This window comes from Hyperolius riggenbachi, chromosome 6 (genome assembly GCF_040937935.1).
Source record: "Hyperolius riggenbachi isolate aHypRig1 chromosome 6, aHypRig1.pri, whole genome shotgun sequence".
Taxonomy (NCBI): Eukaryota; Metazoa; Chordata; class Amphibia; order Anura; family Hyperoliidae; genus Hyperolius; species Hyperolius riggenbachi.
The window spans coordinates 349738181-349759539 of NC_090651.1; the positions used below are offsets into that span (position 1 = coordinate 349738181).

Genomic DNA, 21359 nt, shown 5'->3' on the forward strand with positions numbered 1-21359 from the left:
GCTGAAACGCTGCATTACAGCGGCGGAACGAGGACTTTATAACCCCCAAATTTCCGGGGCAAAAATCGGGGTGTGCTTTCTGGTAGAGGCAAAGCTTTGCGCTGTAGCTCTGCCTCTACTGGTGTCGATCTCTGCCTCTCTCATTCTTCTTTTACTGAGAGTGGTGGGGAGAGGAGGAGATCTGCGGAGGTTTACTCCAGAAGAGGCAGAGCTACAGCACAAAGCTCTGCCTCCCAGTGCAGCAAAATGCACGACCTGGAAAATCGAGGAATTTTGCCCCTGGGATTAGGGAGGTATAAAGGCCTCGTTCTGCCGCTGTAATGCGGCATTTCAGCACTGCACACATGGCTTAACATAAATAGCAGGTTAAAAGAAGTATTTTAATTGGCATCAGGCTCTCTTTAAAGTGACCTTATAGTGAGAGGGATATGGAGGTGGCCACATTTATGTTCTTATAAACAATACCAGTTGGTTGCCAGTCATTTGTGCTCTATCATGGCTTCACACACCTGGAACACGCTTGTTGTCAATGTGGTCAGAATTTGTTCAGAGCTGCTAATCTGCACATGGGTTCTGGAAATATGCTCAGCAACCAGCATTGTTTATAAGGACACAGATTCGGCAGCCTTCATTTCCCTCTCGGTGTGCTATACAGAAAAGATCTTCACACTAACACCTATTCCATCCTAATTCCATCCAGAGGTCCATACTGAGTACCAGAACAGTCTAACATCTGTTTCCTTCACAGGCTCCTACTATACATGGACCATCTACAGCTCCTTACACGGCCACCATTCCATCTTAATTCCATCCAGAGGTCCATACTAAGAAACGGGACAGACTTATATCCCCGTTTTCATTCACAGGCTCCTGTCATTATACATACACCTTCTATGGCTCCTCACACAACCACCATTTCACCGTAATTCCATTCAGGGGTCCATACTGAGTGATGGAACAAACTATCATCTCTTTCTTCATTCACTTCATGCCACTTCTGAAGCTCCTCACACAACCGACATTCCACTGTAATTCCATTCAGGGGTCAATACTGAATGACGGTAAAAACTATCTACATGGACCTTCTACAGCTCCTTACACAACCACCATTCTGTCCTAATTCCATATAGTGGTCCATACTGAATCATATAGTGGTCTATACTGAATCACAGGAAAGACTGTCATCTCCTTCTTCATTCACAGGCTAATATCATTATACATGGACCTTCTACAGCTCCTCACACAACCACCATTCTGTCCTAATTCCATATAAAGCTCCATACTGAGTAATTGGAAAGACTATCATCTTCTTATTCATTCACAGGATAACATCACTATAGGTAATGGCTGGTGAACACCGCTCTACCTTACAAGATAGCTGCAGTGCTGGACCTGGACAGCAAATCCAAAGTCAACAGAAGAAAAGAAAAAGTGGTCCGCACTTATCAGCACAGCAACTTTATTGATGGACGTATCCAATGACACCAACAGCAGGTATCAAAGCTGACATGTTTCGGACGTCAGTCCTTACTCATAGCCAACAAACAAATGACCACATCACATTTAAATGGGGAGGTGTGTGCTCGGGAACCACCCCAACTCCACCCACTAAGGGGCGGCCCCCGAACACACACAACACACCCTCTACACAATTAAAGTATATATTACATATTAAAATGTTCAACGTACAAGTTAAAACAATGTGAAAAATGGATAAAAGGAGCAACTAATCAATAGCAAAACCGTAGAACCACTATTATTATTATTATTATTATTTATAAAGCGCCAACATATTCCGTGGTGCTGTACAATGTAAGAAAACAAACAAGGGATACATAATGATACAGACAATGATATACATCAAATATGAACACTGATACAAGATACAGCACTGCTGATTACAATTTGATTTAACATGATGACTAAAATGTATAAATGTCTAACAGAGTGCAAGCAATTAAATTAATAACATTCCATGACACAAAAGTACAAAAGTACAAATACAAAGATAACCCGGACAGGACCTTGTCAGGGGGGACTATTAGTACCTAGAGCAAAAACCACCCAACCAGAAAAGGACACATATGTCACTCTGGGGTGGGAATGCTGACAAGGGGGGTTCAGTGGTTGTTTTGGATAGCGATACATACAGAGAGGAAGCCATGAGACAATTAAGAGATAGTGACACTTATACAGTCTTAAAAACTGACCCTACACCAGAATTTCAGCATAGACTACGGAGTCTTCTGTCTTGTGGGGCCAGCATGGGTGTCTTTAATCAAAAGATGATGGAATACCTGGAAAGTAAAATCCCCTATAACACCTATTTTTCATCACTTGCCCAAAATCCACAAACCAGGCTCTCCCCCAGAGGGAAGGCCCATTGTGGCTGGAATAGGATCTCTGGGGGAGCGCCTGGGTTGCTGGGTAGACTCCCTCCTACAGCCTTTGGTCCGACGGTTGCCTGGGTATGTGAGGGACACTAAGCATTTGCTAGCCAGTTTGCACCTTTATCTTAGACCTTTGCACCTTTATCTTGATGGCAGCCGAGTACCTTTTAAATGTGATGTGGTCATTTGTTTGTTGGCTATGAGTAAGGACTGACGTCCGAAACATGTCAGCCTTGATGCCTGCTGTTGGTGTCATTGGATACGTCCATCAATAAAGTTGCTGTGCTGATAAGTGCGGACCACTTTTTCTTTTATTCTGATAACATCACACTATGGACCTTTTACAGCTCCTTACACAACCACCATTCCATTCTAATTGCATCCAGAGGCCCATACTGAGTGAAGGGATAGATTAACATCTCCTTCTTCATTCTCAGGCTACTATCAATATACATACACCTTCTATGGCTCCTCACACAACCACTATTTCACCGTAATTCCATTCAGGGATCCATACTGAATGACAGTAAAAACTATCTACATGGACCTTCTACAGATCCTTACACAACCACCATTCTGCCCTAATTCCATTTGGTGGTCCATACTGAATCACAGGAAAGACTGTCATCTCCTTCTTCATTCACAGGCTAATATCATTATACATGGACCTTCTACAGCTCCTCACACAACCACCATTCTGTCCTAATTCCATATAAAGCTCCATACTGAGTAATGGGAAAGACCATCATCTCCTTCATTCACAGGCAACTATCACTATACATGGACCTTCTACAGCTCCTTACACAACCACCATTCTGTCCTAATTCCATATAGTGGTCCATACTGAATCATACAGTGGTCCATACTGAATCACAGGAAATACTGGCATCTCCTTCTTCATTCACAGGCTACTATTATTATACATGGACCTTCTACAGCTCCTTACACAACCACCATTCTGTCCTAAATCCATATAGAGATCCATACTGAATCAATACAATACAATAACATTTCTATAGTGCTTTTCTCCCATAGGACTCAAAGCGCTTAGGCTCTCTCAGATTCAGTAATTGGTAGTAGGATGAAGTATTCACACAACAAAAGTTGTAATTCTGCAAATGCCAAACTGAACAGGTGGGTTTTCAGTCTGGATTTATACATGTCCAGGGATGGAGCTGTCCTGATCTGTTGAGGTAGGGAGTTCCAAAACATAGGGGCAGCATGACAGAAGGCTCTGGGACCAAAAGTTTCCAAGTGGACTCTGGCTATGACTAGATTATTAGAACCTGTGGATCTGAGAATGCGGGGATTACTACGCAGCTGCAACATATCTTTCATGTATCCAGGGCCCAGATTATTCAGGGATTTAAATGTCAGTAGGCTGATCTTGAATAGGACCCTCCATTCTATAGGTAGCCAGTGAAGGGAGCGCAGGACTGGCGTTATGTGGCAGTGATGGGGTTGGTTGGTTAGCAGTCTGGGAGCAGTATTCTGTATCAGCTGTAGACGGTACAAGACCTTTTTTGGAAGGCCAGTGTAGAGAGCATTACAGTAGTCCAGTCGGGATGTGATGAATGCATGGACTAAGGTTGGCAGATCTTCTGGGGGGATGAGGTGCTTGATTTTTGCAATGTTCTTCAGGTGAAAATAGGATGATTTCACCACAGCAGAGATTTGAATTCTGAAGTTTAAATTCCCATCAATTAGAACTCCCAGGTTACGCACATGATCAGAGCTGCTTAGATCCGTGCCTCCTATTCCCAGTGATGAAGACTGCAAGTTAAGTTGTTTTGTTATCATGCTCTGCCTTCCAATCAGAAGGACTTCAGTTTTGTCTGCATTTAGTTTCAGCCAGTTGTCATTCATCCATTGCTGTAGTTCACGTAAGCAGGCGTTTATAGTTAGAGTTGGGTCTGTCACACCAGGCCTGAAGGAAAGATATAGTTGGGTGTCGTCTGCATAGCAGTGGTATGTCAGGCCATGCTTTTGGATTAGTTTTCCAAGCGGTAACATGTAAATCGTGAAAAGCAGGGGAGAGAGGATTGAGCCCTGGGGCACCCCATACTTAACCACTTGCCGACCGCACGCTTATACCGTGCGTCGGCAAAGTGGCAGCTGCAGGAGTACTGCGTCGCCAGCTGCAGGCTGATTAATCAGGAAGCAGCCGCTCGCGCGAGCGGCTGCTTCCTGTCAATTCACGGCGGGGGGCTCCGTGAATAGCCTGCGGGCCGCCGATGGCGGCTCGCAGGCTAAATGTAAACACAAGCGGAAATAATCCGCTTTGTTTACATTGTACGGCGCTGCTGCGCAGCAGCGCCGTAGGGCAGATCGGCGATCCCCGGCCAATCAGCGGCCGGGGATCGCCGCCATGTGACAGGGGACGTCCTGTCACTGGCTGCACAGGACGGATAGCGTCCTGTGCAGCCCGGATCACCGGGGAGGGGACAGGTAGGAGAGGGAGGGGGGAATTTCGCCGCGGAGGGGGGCTTTGAGGTGCCCCCCCCCCCGCAACATGCCTGCAGGCAGGAGCGATCAGACCCCCCCTGCACATCATCCCCATAGGGGGGAAAAAGGGGGGCGATCTGATCGCTCTGCGTGCCCGCTGATCTGTGCTGGGGGCTGCAGAGCCCACCCAACACAGATCCCATCAAACAGCGCTGGTCCTTAAGGGGGGGTAAAGGGTGGGTCCTCAAGTGGTTAAAGAGGATCTGTAACGTCAAAACGTCCCCTGGGGGGTACTCACCTCGGGTGGGGGAAGCCTCCGTCCCTCAGGGGTCTCGCTGCAGCCCTCCGTACAGCGGCGACGTAAATATTTACCTTCCAGGCTCCTGCGCAGGCGCTCTGGTGGCTGTCGGCTCCAAAGTAGGCGGAAATACCCGATCGCCGTCGGGTCTGCTCTACTGCGCAGGCGCAAGTCTCCGGCGCCTGCGCAGTAGAGCGGACCCGACGGAGATCGGGTATTTCCGTCTATTTCTGAGCCGAAAGCAGCCACAGCGCCCCCGCTGGAGCCTGCAAAGGTAAATATTGATTTGACAGTCGGGTCTGTCGCCGGCTGTTCGGAGGGCTGCAGCGAGACCTCCGTGGGACAGAGGACAGCGTAGGAAGCCTCATTAGGATCCGGAGGCTTCCCCCACCCGAGGTGAGTACCCCCCAGGGGATGTTTCTGATGTTACAGAGTCTCTTTAAGTGATACAGGGGTGGACAGGAAGGGCCCCATAGACACTTTGTGGGTTCTGCCACTCAAGAAGGAATCACAGGAAAGACTATCATCTTCTTATTCATTCACAGGCTATCATTATACATGGACCTTCTACAGCTCTCTACACAACCACCATTCCATTCTAATTGCATCCAGAGGCCCATACTGAGTGAAGGGATACACTACCATCTCCTTCTTCATTCTCAGGCTACTATCATTATACACGGACCTTCTACAGCTCCTTACACGGCCACCATTGCATTCTAATTCCATCTAGGGGTCCATACTAAGAAATGGGACAGACTAATATCTCCTTCTTCATTCACAGGCAACTCTCATTATACATGGACCTTCTCAGCTCCTCACACAACCACTATTCTATCCAGACGTACAGACTGAGTAACAGTGCAGTGTCAGAGACCCCACCATCCACAAAGAGGCTAGACCTGGGCTGTGCAACGACTAGCACATAATCTCAGAGACAGAACTTTCAAAGCAAATGAGATGGAGGCCATTTTGTATACAGCGTGCACAAGATCCAGGACCTCTCCTGGTGAAATATCTTACGGCCCACTTCCTCCATCAAAGGAGCAAGTGCGCCGTGGTGAGGCTTGCAACACGACCAATAGGACGCGTTCAAGTTGTTTGGAATGCAGGGCGGACGGCGGAATTATGGGTTAATAACCCCTTGTAATCCAGTCGCTCAGCTGCGGCAATTAAGGCTGATTTGAATCATGTGTAAGCACTCGTAATTACTCATGAGCCCATCGCTACTATGGCATGTTCTTGGAAATATAGAAGATGCTGCATTCTGCACTCTGATATTATAGTTAATATGTTACACATCTGGCTGGCTACAGGGCTCATCAATTGGTTCAATCCTGTGTCTGCACTTCAGTATTGGGCACCACTACCAATTCATCCTTTGATGACGTACTCACTGTAATCCCTCCACATCAAAAGGGATTAAATTATTTCTACCAAACACTGACCCATCAATCTAGGAGTTTCTCTGCAGCCACCACCAAATACTAACCTACCAGTCTAGATGGAGAACCTCCACAGTACTCATTACATTCCCCCACATCACAATGTTAAATGGCCTCTACCAAACACTGGCCAGATTTATCAAAGCATTACCGTTTTTTCTTCTTAAACAGTTCGAACCAGCAGGGGGGACTGTTCAGTGTGATAATAAGAAAATTCTTAATTCCTAGTTAATGGCGGCAGTTAAGTGTGAATTTCTAGAACTGCACTACAGTTAATAAAAGCGCAAATCCATTCCTAAACTGCCACAGATTAAGAAGTGCTTCATCAGTCTGGGCATAGGTCTTCTGCAGCCTCCACCAAACACTGACCCATCAGTCTGGGAAGGTCTTCTGCAGCCTCTACCAAACATTGTCACATCAGTCTAGGCAGAGAAACTCCCTATCCTTGCCGTCATAGGGCGCTAAATGGCTGTAGGTTTGTGTGGCACCTCTCTGCCCCTTTGGCAAACACCAAGTTCCCTCCCCCCCCCCCCCCCCCCTGTTCAGGTTTGTCAATCCGTATAAACAGTTTTCTTAAATACATGAGGTTCAAAATGTGTAAAATCATTTAATTAAAAAAAACATTAATATCTATTGCACTTACAGTTTGCAGCCTGGGGTACTGGCATGAGTTTCTACAGCCTCTCCCTGGACCCTCATCCTATGGAAAGAATAGGAGAAGATCTTCAGTCAGAGGGTGTCCTAATAATACTGTATTTATGATTCATCCATCCTTATCCATATCACATATCTCTCTACATTTATATAAAACGGTGTTGGAGAAATTCTTATATACTGTGGTGCTCTGAAGTCTGTAAAGACTTCTTCAATTACTGCATAACTACCATTTGACCTAAAACTTGTTGTCTTTTTAATGCAAGTCCTGAAACTTCATAAGGAGAATCCAGTAAAACAAAACTTGATGGTTGTTTACAAAGAAAAGTGATGGTAAAGTTAGGTTTCTGTGTGTGGCTGAAGTGATCCTTTGGTTTTTAGTACCCGGTATGTCTCCATCAGGGAGTTGGAGTTGATGAGTCGGAGCAATTCAGAGTTGGAGTCAGAGTCAATGGTTTCATAAACTGAGGTGCCGGGTGATTTTTGTACAAAATCCACAGCCCTGGTAAGTGTTAGACTAAGGAGTCAGAGTTGAGGAGTCGGTGCCATTTTGGGTACCTGTAGTCGGAGTTGGTGGCTTCATATACTGAGGAGTCGGAGTTGGATGATTTTTGTACCGACTCCACAGCCCTGGTCCCCATTGGGTGTTTGAACATTTCCAGTGACTATCGATCAAGTCTTGGACATCGGCCTGGAGGTGTCTGATGCTCCTCCCCCTTACTGAACAGCTGCGCTCAGGAAAGGTGGTGGCCTTCTCACTTAAACTAAACACTTCCATTTCTTACAGAATATTTGCATAGGGTAAATTATTATTATTATTATTTATTGAATGTATAAAGCGCCAACATATTACGCAGCGCTGAACATTAATTTAGGTTACAGACAATATTTAGGGGTGACATACAGCAATATGACAATACAGGAATACAAGAAAGACCAGATCACACAACATAGTATGAGTACCAGGTAATGCTTAGTCAGTCACTGGATGGAGCATGGAGATTAGGCAAGTTAGGTTCACTCAGATGCATAGCATGGGTTCACAGTAATGGAGGTACAAGATCAGGTAGGACACAAAAGGAGGAGGACCCTGCCCAAAGGCTTACAATCTAGAGGGAGAGGCAAGGACACGAATGGTAGGGGACCAGAGTTCAGCTGTAGGTTTAGAGCACTTGTGAGGGGTAGTAGGCCAGAGTGAAAAGGTGAGTTTTGAGGGCTTTCTTGAAGATGTTGAAGGAGGGGGCTGCCCTAATGGGTGGAGGTAGGGAGTTCCATAGTGTTGGAGCAGCTCTTGAGAAGTCCTGGAGGCGTGCATGGGACTGGGTGATGCGGGGAACGGTTAGGCGAAGTTCATTGGAAGAGCGGAGTGAGCGGCTAGGTGTGTACCTCTGAGTAAGATCGGAAATGTAGGTTGGACAGGTTTTGTGGACAGATTTGTAGGTCAGACACAGTATCTTGAATCTGATTCTGGACTGGATAGGAAGCCAGTGGAGGGATTCTAGGAGGGGATCTGCCGTGGTGGAGCGATGGGAGCAGTGGATAATTCTGGCTGCCGCATTCATGATGGACTGCAGTGGGGCTGTTCGGGTCATAGGGAGACCAGACAGCAGGGCATTGCAGTAGTCAAGGCAGGAAATTATGAGGGCATGGATGAGGAGTTTGGTGGTGGCAGCGGTCAGGAAAGGGCGAATCTTACAGATGTTACGAAGGTGGAAGTTGCAGGACTTTGTGAGATTTTGGATGTGGGAAGTGAAGGAGAGTGCGGAGTCCAGGGTGACACCCAGACAGCGGGCTTGAGAGGTAGGGCGAATGGTAGTGTGGTTAACAGTGACATGCACATCTGGGAGGTTCGTGCATGGCCGTGGTGGGAAGATCATAAATTCCGTTTTGTCTAGATTTAGTTTCAGGAACCTAGCGGACATCCAGGAGGAGATGGCTGATAGGCAGGAGGAGACTGTGAGGAAACGCGGAAAACCGCCGCAAGTACGCAAAGTAAGGCGGCTGATTCCGCGTCCAACATGGCAGTTTGCGCGCAGGGGCCTGCTTCCACTAGCCTGACGGAGCACGGAGAAACCGCCGCATGCCCAGTTAACCAGGCGGCGGATTCCACGTCCAACGCGGTGGTTTGCACGCATAGGCCTACATCTGTCCGCATGGCGGAACGCGGAAAAACCGCTGCGTGCTCTGATAGCGGTGCGGCTGGTTCCGCGTCCTGCACAGCGGATACATTGCAAGACAGATCTGGTGTGGCTGGGACTGATAGTCCACACAGGTTCAGAAGGACGCGCGCGCGCGTTGAGAGGCAGAGCTTTTATGACAGCCAGAAGGGTGTCAGCTGACCAAGCCGGTCAGCTGACAAATCTACCACTTCCTATTGGTCCAGCACTTAGGGGAGGCGCTGGAGAGCGCTAGAGTATATATACTGGGTGCTGGTCATTCTCTGGTTGTCGTTGCGATCACTACGTGGTAGCACTCAGACCTTTTTGCTAATATCTGTGTTGTTAATTATCTGTTATACTTCAGACTAGTTCCAGGGTGTTGATGATCAAGGAACTCACACCCAAGTTGAGGGAACTGTGTTATCAATCTGTTATACTTCAGACTAGTTCCCAGGTGTTGATGATCAAGGACCTCACACCTCAATCTAGGGAAATCTTTATGTGCTAGCTCTTAGACCTTAGCTAGATCCGACAGTGTGCCAGAACCGGCTGGAGCTGGGAATCCACACTGAGTCAGATTCTTGATAGCTTAAAGTACTAATTGCATTGTTTATCTGTTATGACCTTCTGCTTTCCTGACCACTCTCTTGATCTCTGATTTTGTACATCGCTATATCTGATACTCTGTTGCCGAACCCTGCCTGTCTTAGGATTCTGACTCTGTCTTCTGTCTCTGTACCTGATCTGTCAGTCTGTTGCCGACCTGGCCTGTCCGACCTCGAGAACTATTTCCCCTGTTGGCAGATAGTTCACAGACCTGTCAGTGACACTTCACCATTGGTGTCACTCACACTCTGATCCTTCCTACTCTCAGCTTGGCTCCGCCCTTTGGGGAGCCTCAGGCCATTGGAAGGAATCTGTTCTCTGGGCAGTACCTCCTACTGCCTTGCACCCACTGTACGGGTGCTCTCCTCAAAGTATTACTGTTGCACCAAACACTCATATATTACTCAGGTGTCCAGAGGTTAGAGATATATCTGATTATCGGTGATACTGCAGATCATCTATAATCGGGTATATATCTGCATTCTCGGTGATACTGCAGATCGCCGGTAATCAGATCCTCTCTGTTACACCGATCATTACAGAGACCTTGTCCATGGTAGTGCTGGATATGTCAGGGGTGTGGAGGTAGACCTGGGTGTCATCTGCATACAGATGATACTTAAAACCCATGGAGGAGATAACCTTGCTAATGGAGGATGTGTATAGGGTGAACAGTAGGGGGCCAAGGACCGAACCTTGGGGGACTCCCACCGAGAGGTGGTTGGGGGTGGACGAGGACTCAATGAAGGCGGTAGTGAAGGAGCGGTTGGAGAGGTAGGATGAAAGCCAGTACAGGGCGAGATCGTGAATGCCCAAGGACTGGAGGGACTGGAGGAGTAGGGGATGATCTACTGTGTCAAAAGCTGCTGACAGGTCAAGGAGGAGGAGAATGGAGTATTTACCTTCAGCTTTAGCTAAGGCACGGTCTTTGACCACTTTGGTGAGAGCAGTTTCGGTTGAGTGGGCAGGCCGAAATCCAGATTGCAGTGGGTCTAGCAGTGAGTTGACATTGAGGTACTGGGTCAGGCGTTTGTGAACCAGATGCTCAAGGAGTTTTGAGGCAAAGGGGAGGAGGGAGATAGGACGGTAGTTGGAGGGTAGCGAGGGGTCGAGGGAGGGTTTCTTGAGCAGGGGTAGTACAGTGGCCTGCTTGAAGTCTGAGGGGAAGGTGCCTGTGGATAGAGAGAGGTTGAACAGGGTAGTGAGGACTGAGCCAATTCCGTAAAGTGAGGCTGGAGTAAATCAGAAGGGATGGGGTCAAGGGGGGAAGTAGTGGTATGGGAAGTCTGCAGTAGGTGGTTGACTTCCTCGGTGGTAGTAGGAGTGAAGGATGTGAGGGGAGGATAGGGTGGAGGAGGAGCTGGTTGGGAGGGGGTGGGAGGTGAAGATTGGAGATTGGATATTTCCTGGCGGATGGAGACAATTTTGTTGGTGAAGTGGGTGGCTAAATCTGTGGCAGAGAGGGAGGAAGCAGGAAGTTGAAAGTGGCAAAAAGACGCCGGGGGTTGGAAGCTTGTGCGCCGATGAGCTTGGTAAAGTATTCCTGCTTCGCATGAGCAAGGGCAGTGTGGAATTGCAGCAGGTTGGTCTTGTACTGTAGGAAATCCTGGTTAAGTCTAGTTTTTCTCCATTTCCGTTCAGTGGCGCGTGTTTTCCTCTGGAGGTTGCGAGTATGGGTAGTGCGCCAGGGCTGGGGGTTAGGGGGTCGGTTGCAGCGAAATATTGGTGGAGCAGGTTTCTCTAGGGCTGATGAGAGAGTTAAGCCATACTGAGCTGCAGCAAGATTAGGACAGGTTAGGGTGGGGAGAGTGGAGGAGAGGGCATGGGGGGGGGGGTCAGCAAGGACACTAGGGTTGAGCTTGCGTAGGTCTCGCTGCCATCGACCAGGTGGGTGGGTTGGTAATTTGGAGGTGCCTTCCGTGAGGAGGTTGAAGGTGAGAAGGTGATGGTCTGTGGGTGGAAAGGTTGCGATGTCAAGGTCTGCAATGGTGGTGGATTTAGTGAATATAAGGTCGAGTGTGACCTGCGGTGTGAGTGGGGGTGTTGGCGTGTTGTACAAGTCCAAGTGAGTTGGCAATGGTGAGTAGCCGGGTCACAGCGGAGCTCTGGGCTTCATCGATGGGAATACTGAAATCCCCAAGGATGATGGTGGGAAGGTCAGAGGAGAGGATGTGAGGGAGCCAGGAGGCAAGGTCATCGAGAAATTGTGGGGTGGAGCCCAGAGGGCGGTATAAGACCGCAACAATGGCAGGGAGGGGGTGGTAGAGGCGGATGGTGTGGGCCTCAAATGATGTGAATTGTAGAGAGGTAGGTGGGGTGAGGACACGGAAGGTGCAGAATGGGGAGAGGAGCAGAGCCACCCCTCCCCCGGTCCTGTTGTCTGGTCTGGGGGTGTGACTGAGGTGAAGCCCCCCGTAGGAGAGGGCAGCCTCTGCGGCAGAGTCAGAGGGGGTGAGCCATGTCTCAGTGAGTGCGAGGATGGTGAGGGATTTGGAGAGGAAGAGGTCGTGGACTGCTGTAAGTTTGTTGCGGACTGATCTGGCATTCCAGAGACCGCAGGGTAGGGGGAGTATGTGTTTGTGGGTGGGATGGATGGAAATAAGGTTGGAGCGAGGATGGGTGTTGAGGTTATTTGTGGACAGAGGGCTGTGAAGTGTATGAAGCAGGTCAGCAGGGGATGCTTGTCGGGCAGCAGGCTGTGGCCCAGGATTGGGTGATATATCACCAGCTGCAAGTAAGAGTAGGAGGGAGAGAGTAAGCAAATGTGAATGGGATTTAAATGTTTGTGAGGTTTTTGAGCTGCTGGAGGGAGAGAGAGATTTCAGGAGAGCTAACAATTCATGAGAAGCTGAGTAAGGTGAGGAAAGCAGAGCAGGTGAAATGAATATGGAGTGTGGTACACTGGGAGGATGCATATTGCAATGCAACTTGTAGATGTTTGCAGGCAGAACATAAGAAAAAGTGCAGTAAACATGGTAATGGTCTCTGATTATAACCAGGAAGTTTCCAACCACTAAACAGTTTAAATGAGTATGCAGTTAGTGCAAGCAAACCTTAAGAAGCAGAGTCCACATGGCTGTGCAACATATGTCCAGCAGTGGCATTTTTAGCAACAGCATTGGAGGCAGTTGTGGATGCAGAGTAGTTGTTTCCAGCAGAGTCCTGTGGCTGATGAATCCTGTTTGAATTCCTGGGTGAATTCTTGGTAAGTTGTAAAGCACTTTGTAATAAATGGCACTTAGGAATTAAATGGCACAAGTGACCTAGGCCACGAGTGACCAAGCTCCAGAGCTTAAATAGGTATGGTAGCTGCCATGGCTGAAATGGAAGTGATTCTCAATTAGAAATTAGGAAAACAGTTCAGCTGAGGATGGGAGTGGCTACCAAAAACCAGGCCTGCTGCAATAAATAATTACTGCTCACTGGGCCGGTAGAGATGCAAAATTCGGATCTTTTCAATAATCCGGATGATTTGAATCGGATCATTGAAAAGACCCGGATCTTTGATCCGAATCTCAGATCATTTTACAAGGGAAGCATTTGGGGGAGAAATGACTAGCAGGACAGAAGGGGAGGGGGGTGGACACACAGAGAAGGGGAGATGGTGGACAGACGGGCAGGGAGTGGACAGAGAAGGGAGGAGAAGGGAGGAGGGACGAGCAGAGAGCAGAAATGTTTGTTTGCACACAATACCCACATGCTGCAATCATATGCTTTACATATATTTCACCTATATGTTCATCTGTATACTCACAACTCCCATTCCCCAAAGCATTCCCAGAAGTAAAGTGCAGCTGTTTAGAGCAGTGCAGGAGGATCATATTGCACAGCAATCACAGTGCCTGCCCTATCCTAGACCAGCATGCTGCCTGTAACGTTACTGAGCTGTGCCAAAAGTTTCCAATGTGTTCACTGAGCACAACTGGAACAGACAGCCTATAATGAGCAGCACATTTCAGCCAGTATGTGTGCTCTACACATATCTGGCAGTGGCACCGATGTCCCCTCTCTCATCTACCTGTCCCTGCAAGGCTGGCTCTCCTCCAACAGAGCGATCCATCTCAGCTCTACTTCCAGGACCCCGTTGCCCGCTCCTGGCCCCGCCCCCTTTGCGATCCGAATCACTCATTTTGATGATTCGGATGATTCGACTCACAAAATAGATTCGGATCAAAGGTCCGAATCGTTCATGATCCGGACAACACTATGGGCCGGAACACAAAGGATTCACAAATGTAATATGGGAATTTACTAACACTGTTGAACTACTTAAATTTATATTAAACAATCTTAGTAGCAATGTACGCAGCAAGCGTACCAATTAAAACGTGCAGAAAAGGATTGCAGTCACCGATTGTACAGCAGACTTTGCAAGGGAGTAGCAAGCGTACCAATTAAAACGATAATGTAATGACTTGGATGTGACAATTCCAAAGAATTCCCTTTCGTCTAAGTTTTTGTTAAATAAATGAACCTGTAAGTTTAGGGTTGTTGTCTTGTTGCATAAGCTTTCTTTTCCGGTCTAGCACATATACTCGTATATCATTGTATTTGTACAGCATTGAAGGCGCAATTCAAATTTAAAGTAAACCTGTGAGGTTAAGGTAAATACAAATAAGATATTTATCTCAGGGTTAAGACCTGGATCCTCCACTAAGCCACTCCAGAGCACGGACCCGCGAAGCACAGCCGCACTGCGTCTGAGCAGTGGCACAGACCTGCTTGGGCTTCAGTGGAAATAGCCAAGCTCGATCAGGTGTATACTAGTGTGCAGATACATATGGCTCATGCATGCGCTTTAGCACGGCCCCGATTGGGCTCAGCCTTTACCGTCAAAGCCCGAGCAGGTCTGTGCTACTGCACGTGTGAGAGCTGTCGACAAGCCCTTGTCAACAATTTTGCAGAGGGGACAGCGCTGGATAGGCCCGGTGGAGGATGGGGAAGCCTCTGGAGGATGCAGAGGCTTACCTCTCCCAAGGCGAGTACCCATTTAGGGTACTTTTTTCTCACTTTTTTTCCCTATAGGTTTTTTTTTTTAAGTTTAATCATTTGGGCTCGGTTTACATTGGTGTTTCGAGCAAAAAGGATCCGGTGAGCGGATCCGGTCTCCGCTTCACCAGATCCAGATGGCTCTGTCCGCGGCCCGGTTCACATAGTGAAAACAGATCTGATCAATGACTGATTGCGTCAAGAAGACGGAAGCATCTACCGCCGGGTGCTACAGAAGATTAGGTAAGTATAAACCCTCCCTCACCCACCCACCCTCCCGGCTGCTGCACCCTCCCGTCGCTCAGGATTTGCGTCGGCCAATGCCCCCATCGAATAGTCCGTTTCTTTACTAGTGTAAAGAAACGTTCCGTTTCCCATTGCCCCAATGCTGCAGCATTCTTTGTCCTGATCTGTTCCGCTGGGCAGAACGGTCCGGAAAATTAGGGCCTGCAGCAATTTTTAGATCCAGGGACCGGTACATACGGGACGTATCCGTACCAACGGACGCATGTGAATGGATCCATAGGTTAACATTGGATCCTTTCACATCCGTTCCATTTGTACAGTATACGTTCCGGTTCCGATCCGGAAAAAAACGCTTATGTGAACCGGGCCTAATGGAAAGCCGTGCAGTCCAAAGGGACGCACTCTCTAACATTAACCCCATTCTATCATCTCACCCCAACCAGAGCCCCTAACATTAACCATGAAGGAATTTACCTGGTCTCGACCTGGATTTTGGCAATTATAGCCCACTTTATTGTATCATAACCACAATAAAGCACGCACAACATTTTGGCACAAAGGTCTACATACCAAAACATTGCGTGTGCTTTACTGTGGCAATGATACAATAAACTGCAGTGTTCTCCACAGGCTCTTTTAGCTGGGTGCTCCACCCGGCTAATTTTGATGAGCACCCGGCCATCATCAGCTCATCCTCATTCTATGCTGTAACCAGAGTTGTGCTGACCCTGCACTCTCCTGTTGGGCCCCACCTGGCTACTTTCTCATGCACTGAATTGAGCTATAATTGCCAAAATCCAGGTTGAGACCTGGTCAATTCTTCACAATTGTGTACTTTTGCCAAAAATCCAGATTGAGACCTGGTAAATTCCTTCACGATTGTGTACTTTGGCACTGTTTAGGTCCAGGTGCAGGCTGGTTTACTCCCTGGTGAATTTTGAAAGCAGTTTGAGCGAATGGGCGGTCTTGGTTTGATTTCCCTTAACATTAACCTGACTGACATCTCACTCCAACCTCACCCTTATCAATAACCTGTTCCTGACGTCTCACCCTAACCACAAACTCAATACTATCCCTTTCTAGAAACCTGATCCTAGGCTTCGCAGTGCCAAGATCCTGACACCTCACCCTAGCCTGCCCCCTAGCAGTGGAAATTCATGAACAATAGATACTAGATTCCCCCTGCAGATGAAGCAAGGTGCAGTACCACTCCTGACAGTAAATCTAGGGACACACATTCTGTTTTGGAATTATTTGTTTGTCAGTTCTCAGTATCTAGTTTAAGAACTTGTAAAGTAAACAGAATATGTTTTAGATAATGTTAATGAAGAAATACTGCAGATACAGATGCAAGGTATCAGCAATTCTGTGTTAGTTATTTGTATTAAGAGAGATGAGATAAACACAGAGAATGCTGCTATCATCATCCAGTCACCAGACTTATGTTTTTCACATCTCCAGACCCAGCGATAGATCACCAAGCCCATCACTCACATAACAAATACTTTGTCGCCATCTACAGGCTGAATAGCACCATACAGTACAATATAAAATCACTCAGCAAAGAGAGGGATATGGAGGCCACCATATTTATTCACTTTCATACAATGCCGCCTGTGCTGCTGATGTTCTGCCTTCAGTTTTTTAATCCACAGACCCAGAACCAGCATGCAGATCAGGAGCACTTAAGTCAAACCACACTTACAAGCTTGTGTAAGGTGTGATTCAGACATTACTGAAGCCAGAAAGATCAGCAGGACAGCTGAGTAACTGGAGATGGTTGCAGAGGAGAAACAATGGGAAAACACGGCTTAAATAATTCCTATGAACATTATAAAAAAAATTAGAAAATAAGCAATTTTCTTCATAACATTATTTTCAGTACAGCTTCTCTTTAATATCTGAGGATACTCACCCAAAGCGTGTGCAGATGCAACAAAACTACATACTTGCTATATTTGACAGATATCTAGGGGGCTTATATACTGAGACACATAAAAAGTATACTTAGATAAATATAAGGAAGGGGTTATAGTATGGTGGCAGAAGGGAAGAATTATGAAAGGGTAAGGGGCAGAAGTATGGAAGGGGTGCCGGATGTATAGGAAAGGGGCCATAGTATTGATAAGGGGCAAAACTACAGGGGGTATATGTATAGGGAAGGAATTGTAGTATGGGTAAGGGGCAGAAGTATGGAAGTGGGGGTAGATGTATATGGAAGGGGCAATAGTATGGGTAAGGAACAGAAGTATGGAGAGAGGGGGGTAGATGTATAGGGAAAAGGCTATCGTATAGCTAAGGGACAGAGGTATGGAGGAGGAGTAGATGTATAGGGAAGAGGCTATAGTATGGGTAAGGGGCAGAAGTATGGAGGAGGGGGTAGATGTATAGGGAAAAGGCTATCGTATGGCTAAGGACAGAAGTATGGAGGAGGGGTAGATGTATAGGGAAGATGCTATAGTATGGGTAAGGGGCAGAAGTATGGAGGGAGGGGGGTAGATATATAGGGAAGAGGCTATAGTATGGGTAAGGGACAGAAGTATGGAGGGGGGGTAGATGTATAGGGAAGAGGCTATAGTATGGGTAAGGGGCAGAAGTATGGAGGAGGGGTAGATGTATAGGGAAGAGGCTATAGTATGGGTAAGGGGCAGAAGAATGGAGAGGTGATGCAGATGTATAGGGAAGTGACTATAGTATGGGTAAGGGGCAGAAGTATGGAGAGGTGATGCAGATGTATAGGTAAGAGGCTATAGTGTGGGTAAGGGACAGAAGTATGGAGGAGGGGGTAGATGTATAGGGAAGATGCTATAGTATGGGTAAGGGGCAGAAGTATGGAGGAGGGGTAGATGTATAGGGAAGATGCTATAGTATGGGTAAGGGGCAGAAGTATGGAGGAGGGGGTAGATGTATAGGGAAGATGCTATAGTATGGGTAAGGGACAGAAGTATGGAGGGGGGGTAGATGTATAGGGAAGAGGCTATAGTATGGGTAAGGGGCAGAAGTATGGAGGAGGGGTAGATGTATAGGGAAGATGCTATAGTATGGGTAAGGGGCAGAAGTATGGAGGGAGGGGGGTAGATATATAGGGAAGAGGCTATAGTATGGGTAAGGGACAGAAGTATGGAGGGGGGGGGGTAGATGTATAGGGAAGAGGCTATAGTATGGGTAAGGGGCAGAAGTATGGAGGAGGGGTAGATGTATAGGGAAGATGCTATAGTATGGGTAAGGGGCAGAAGTATGGAGGAGGGGGTAGATGTATAGGGAAGATGCTATAGTATGGGTAAGGGGCAGAAGTATGGAGGGAGGGGGGGTAATGTATAGGGAAGAGGCTATAGTATGGGTAAGGGGCAGAAGTATGGAGAGGTGATGCAGATGTATAGGGAAGTGACTATAGTATGGGTAAGGGGCAGAAGTATGGAGGAGGGGGTAGATGTATAGGGAAGAGGCTATAGTATGGGTAAGGGGCAGAACTATGGAGGAGGGGGTAGATGTATAGGGAAGAGGCTATAGTATGGGTAAGGGGCAGAAGTATGGAGGAGGGGGTAGATGTATAGGGAAGAGGCTATAGTATGGGTAAGGGGCAGAACTATGGAGGAGGGGGTAGATGTATAGGGAAGAGGCTATAGTATGGGTAAGGGGCAGAAGTATGGAGGAGGGGGTAGATGTATAGGGAAGAGGCTATAGTATGGGTAAGGAACAGAAGTATGGAGGGAGGGGGGTAGATGTATAGGGAAAAGGCTATCGTATAGCTAAGGGACAGAAGTATGGAGGGAGGGGTAGATGTATAGGGAAGAGGCTATAGTATGGGTAAGGGGCAGAAGTATGGAGGAGGTGGTAGATGTATAGGGAAGAGGCTATCGTATAGCTAAGGGACAGAAGTATGGAGGGAGGGGTAGATGTATAGGGAAGAGGCTATAGTATAGGTAAGGGGCAGAACTATGGAGGAGGGGGTAGATGTATAGGGAAAAGGCTATCGTATAGCTAAGGGACAGAAGTATGGAGGGAGGGGTAGATGTATAGGGAAGAGGCTATAGTATGGGTAAGGGGCAGAAGTATGGAGGAGGTGGTAGATGTATAGGGAAAAGGCTATCGTATAGCTAAGGGACAGAAGTATGGAGGGAGGGGTAGATGTATAGGGAAGAGGCTATAGTATAGGTAAGGGGCAGAACTATGGAGGAGGGGGTAGATGTATAGGGAAAAGGCTATCGTATAGCTAAGGGACAGAAGTATGGAGGGAGGGGTAGATGTATAGGGAAGAGGCTATAGTATGGGTAAGGGGCAGAAGTATGGAGGAGGGGGTAGATGTATAGGGAAGAGGCTATAGTATGGGTAAGGGGCAGAAGTATGGAGGAGGGGGTAGATGTATAGGGAAGAGGGTATAGTATGGGTAAGGGGCAGAAGTATGGAGGAGGGGGTAGATGTATAGGGAAGTGACTATAGTATGGGTAAGGGGCAGAAGTATGGAGGAGGGGGTAGATGTATAGGGAAGAGGCTATAGTATGGGTAAGGGGCAGAACTATGGAGGAGGGGGTAGATGTATAGGGAAGAGGCTATAGTTTGGGTAAGGGACAGTATGGAAGGGGTGGATGTAGGGAAGGTGCTATAGTATGAGTAAGGGACAGAAGTATGGAGGGGTGATGCAGATGTATAGGGAAGTGACTATAGTATGGGTAAGGGGCAGAAGTATGGAGGAGGGGGTAGATGTATAGGGAAGAGGCTATAGTATGGGTAAGGGGCAGAACTATGGAGGAGGGGGTAGATGTATAGGGAAGAGGCTATAGTATGGGTAAGGGGCAGAAGTATGGAGGAGGGGGTAGATGTATAGGGAAGAGGCTATAGTATGGGTAAGGGGCAGAAGTATGGAGGAGGGGGTAGATGTATAGGGAAGAGGCTATAGTATGGGTAAGGGGCAGAAGTATGGAGGGAGGGGGTAGATGTATAGGGAAGAGGCTATAGTATGGGTAAGGGGCAGAAGTATGGAGGAGGGGGTAGATGTATAGGGAAGAGGCTATAGTATGGGTAAGGGGCAGAAGTATGGAGGAGGGGGTAGATGTATAGGGAAGAGGGTATAGTATGGGTAAGGGGCAGAAGTATGGAGGAGGGGGTAGATGTATAGGGAAGTGACTATAGTATGGGTAAGGGGCAGAAGTATGGAGGAGGGGGTAGATGTATAGGGAAGAGGCTATAGTATGGGTAAGGGGCAGAACTATGGAGGAGGGGGTAGATGTATAGGGAAGAGGCTATAGTTTGGGTAAGGGGCAGAAGTATGGAGGGAGGGGGTAGATGTATAGGGAAGAGGCTATAGTATGGGTAAGGGGCAGAAGTATGGAGGAGGGGGTAGATGTATAGGGAAGAGGCTATAGTATGGGTAAGGGGCAGAACTATGGAGGAGGGGGTAGATGTATAGGGAAGAGGCTATAGTTTGGGTAAGGGACAGTATGGAAGGGGTGGATGTAGGGAAGGTGCTATAGTATGAGTAAGGGACAGAAGTATGGAGGGGTGATGCAGATGTATAGGGAAGTGACTAGGGAAGAGGCTGCAGCAGTTACATGAAGGAAGGGCCGTAGTAAGACTGGAGGGGCAGTACTATGACAGAGTCGCAGCAGTATAACTGGAGAGGCAGTAATGTGGGGTGAGGGGCAATAGTGTAGGGGAGTGGCAGTAGTATGAAATGAGCGGCAGTAATGGGGTGGAGGGTGCAATAGTATGACTGGAGAGGCATTTATGTGGGGGAGGGGGCAGTAGTATGAGTGGAGGGGCAGTTATGTGGGGGAGGGGCCGTTTCCGTCACAAACATAAAATGAAACCATACCTAATGGCCGTGGTGATGTTAGATTGGACATGCGGAGCTCTGTATGGGCGGAGTCCGCGTGTCGCTTTGCTTCCCGCTCTTTCCTGTCAGGAGCTGTAGGCGGAGTCTGCTGATAATGCGGAGGCGGAATGTGCTGGGGAGGGGCGGGTTTATGTTCACAGGCTCCTCCTCCTCAGCTGCGCCCTCAGCGTGGTGGAAGGGGAGGCTCATTAATTACGTTATGCTGCGGAGTCTGGCCTTTGTATGACGTCATCAACTGACGCAGGCTGTGATATCCGAGGAGGGGCTTCTGTAAGTGTGAAGGGAGTACAGAAG

The 21359-nt window shown here is 47.8% G+C and overlaps 1 protein-coding gene across 3 annotated transcripts in view; it reads right to left on the bottom strand.

The window, feature by feature from the left end:
• Positions 1-21221, bottom strand: part of PHC2 (polyhomeotic homolog 2) — a 317874-nt gene extending 296653 nt beyond the window's left edge. For all 3 annotated transcript variants that reach the window (XM_068241613.1, XM_068241609.1, XM_068241610.1), the window contains exons 1-2: positions 21045-21221; positions 7222-7278 (exon numbers count right to left, since the gene is read on the bottom strand). In XM_068241613.1, the coding sequence (XP_068097714.1) occupies positions 7222-7246 (25 nt within the window). In that variant the 5' untranslated portion in view covers positions 7247-7278; positions 21045-21221. The remainder of the gene's footprint in view (positions 1-7221; positions 7279-21044) is intronic.
• Between the last annotated feature and the right edge of the window lie 138 nt (positions 21222-21359).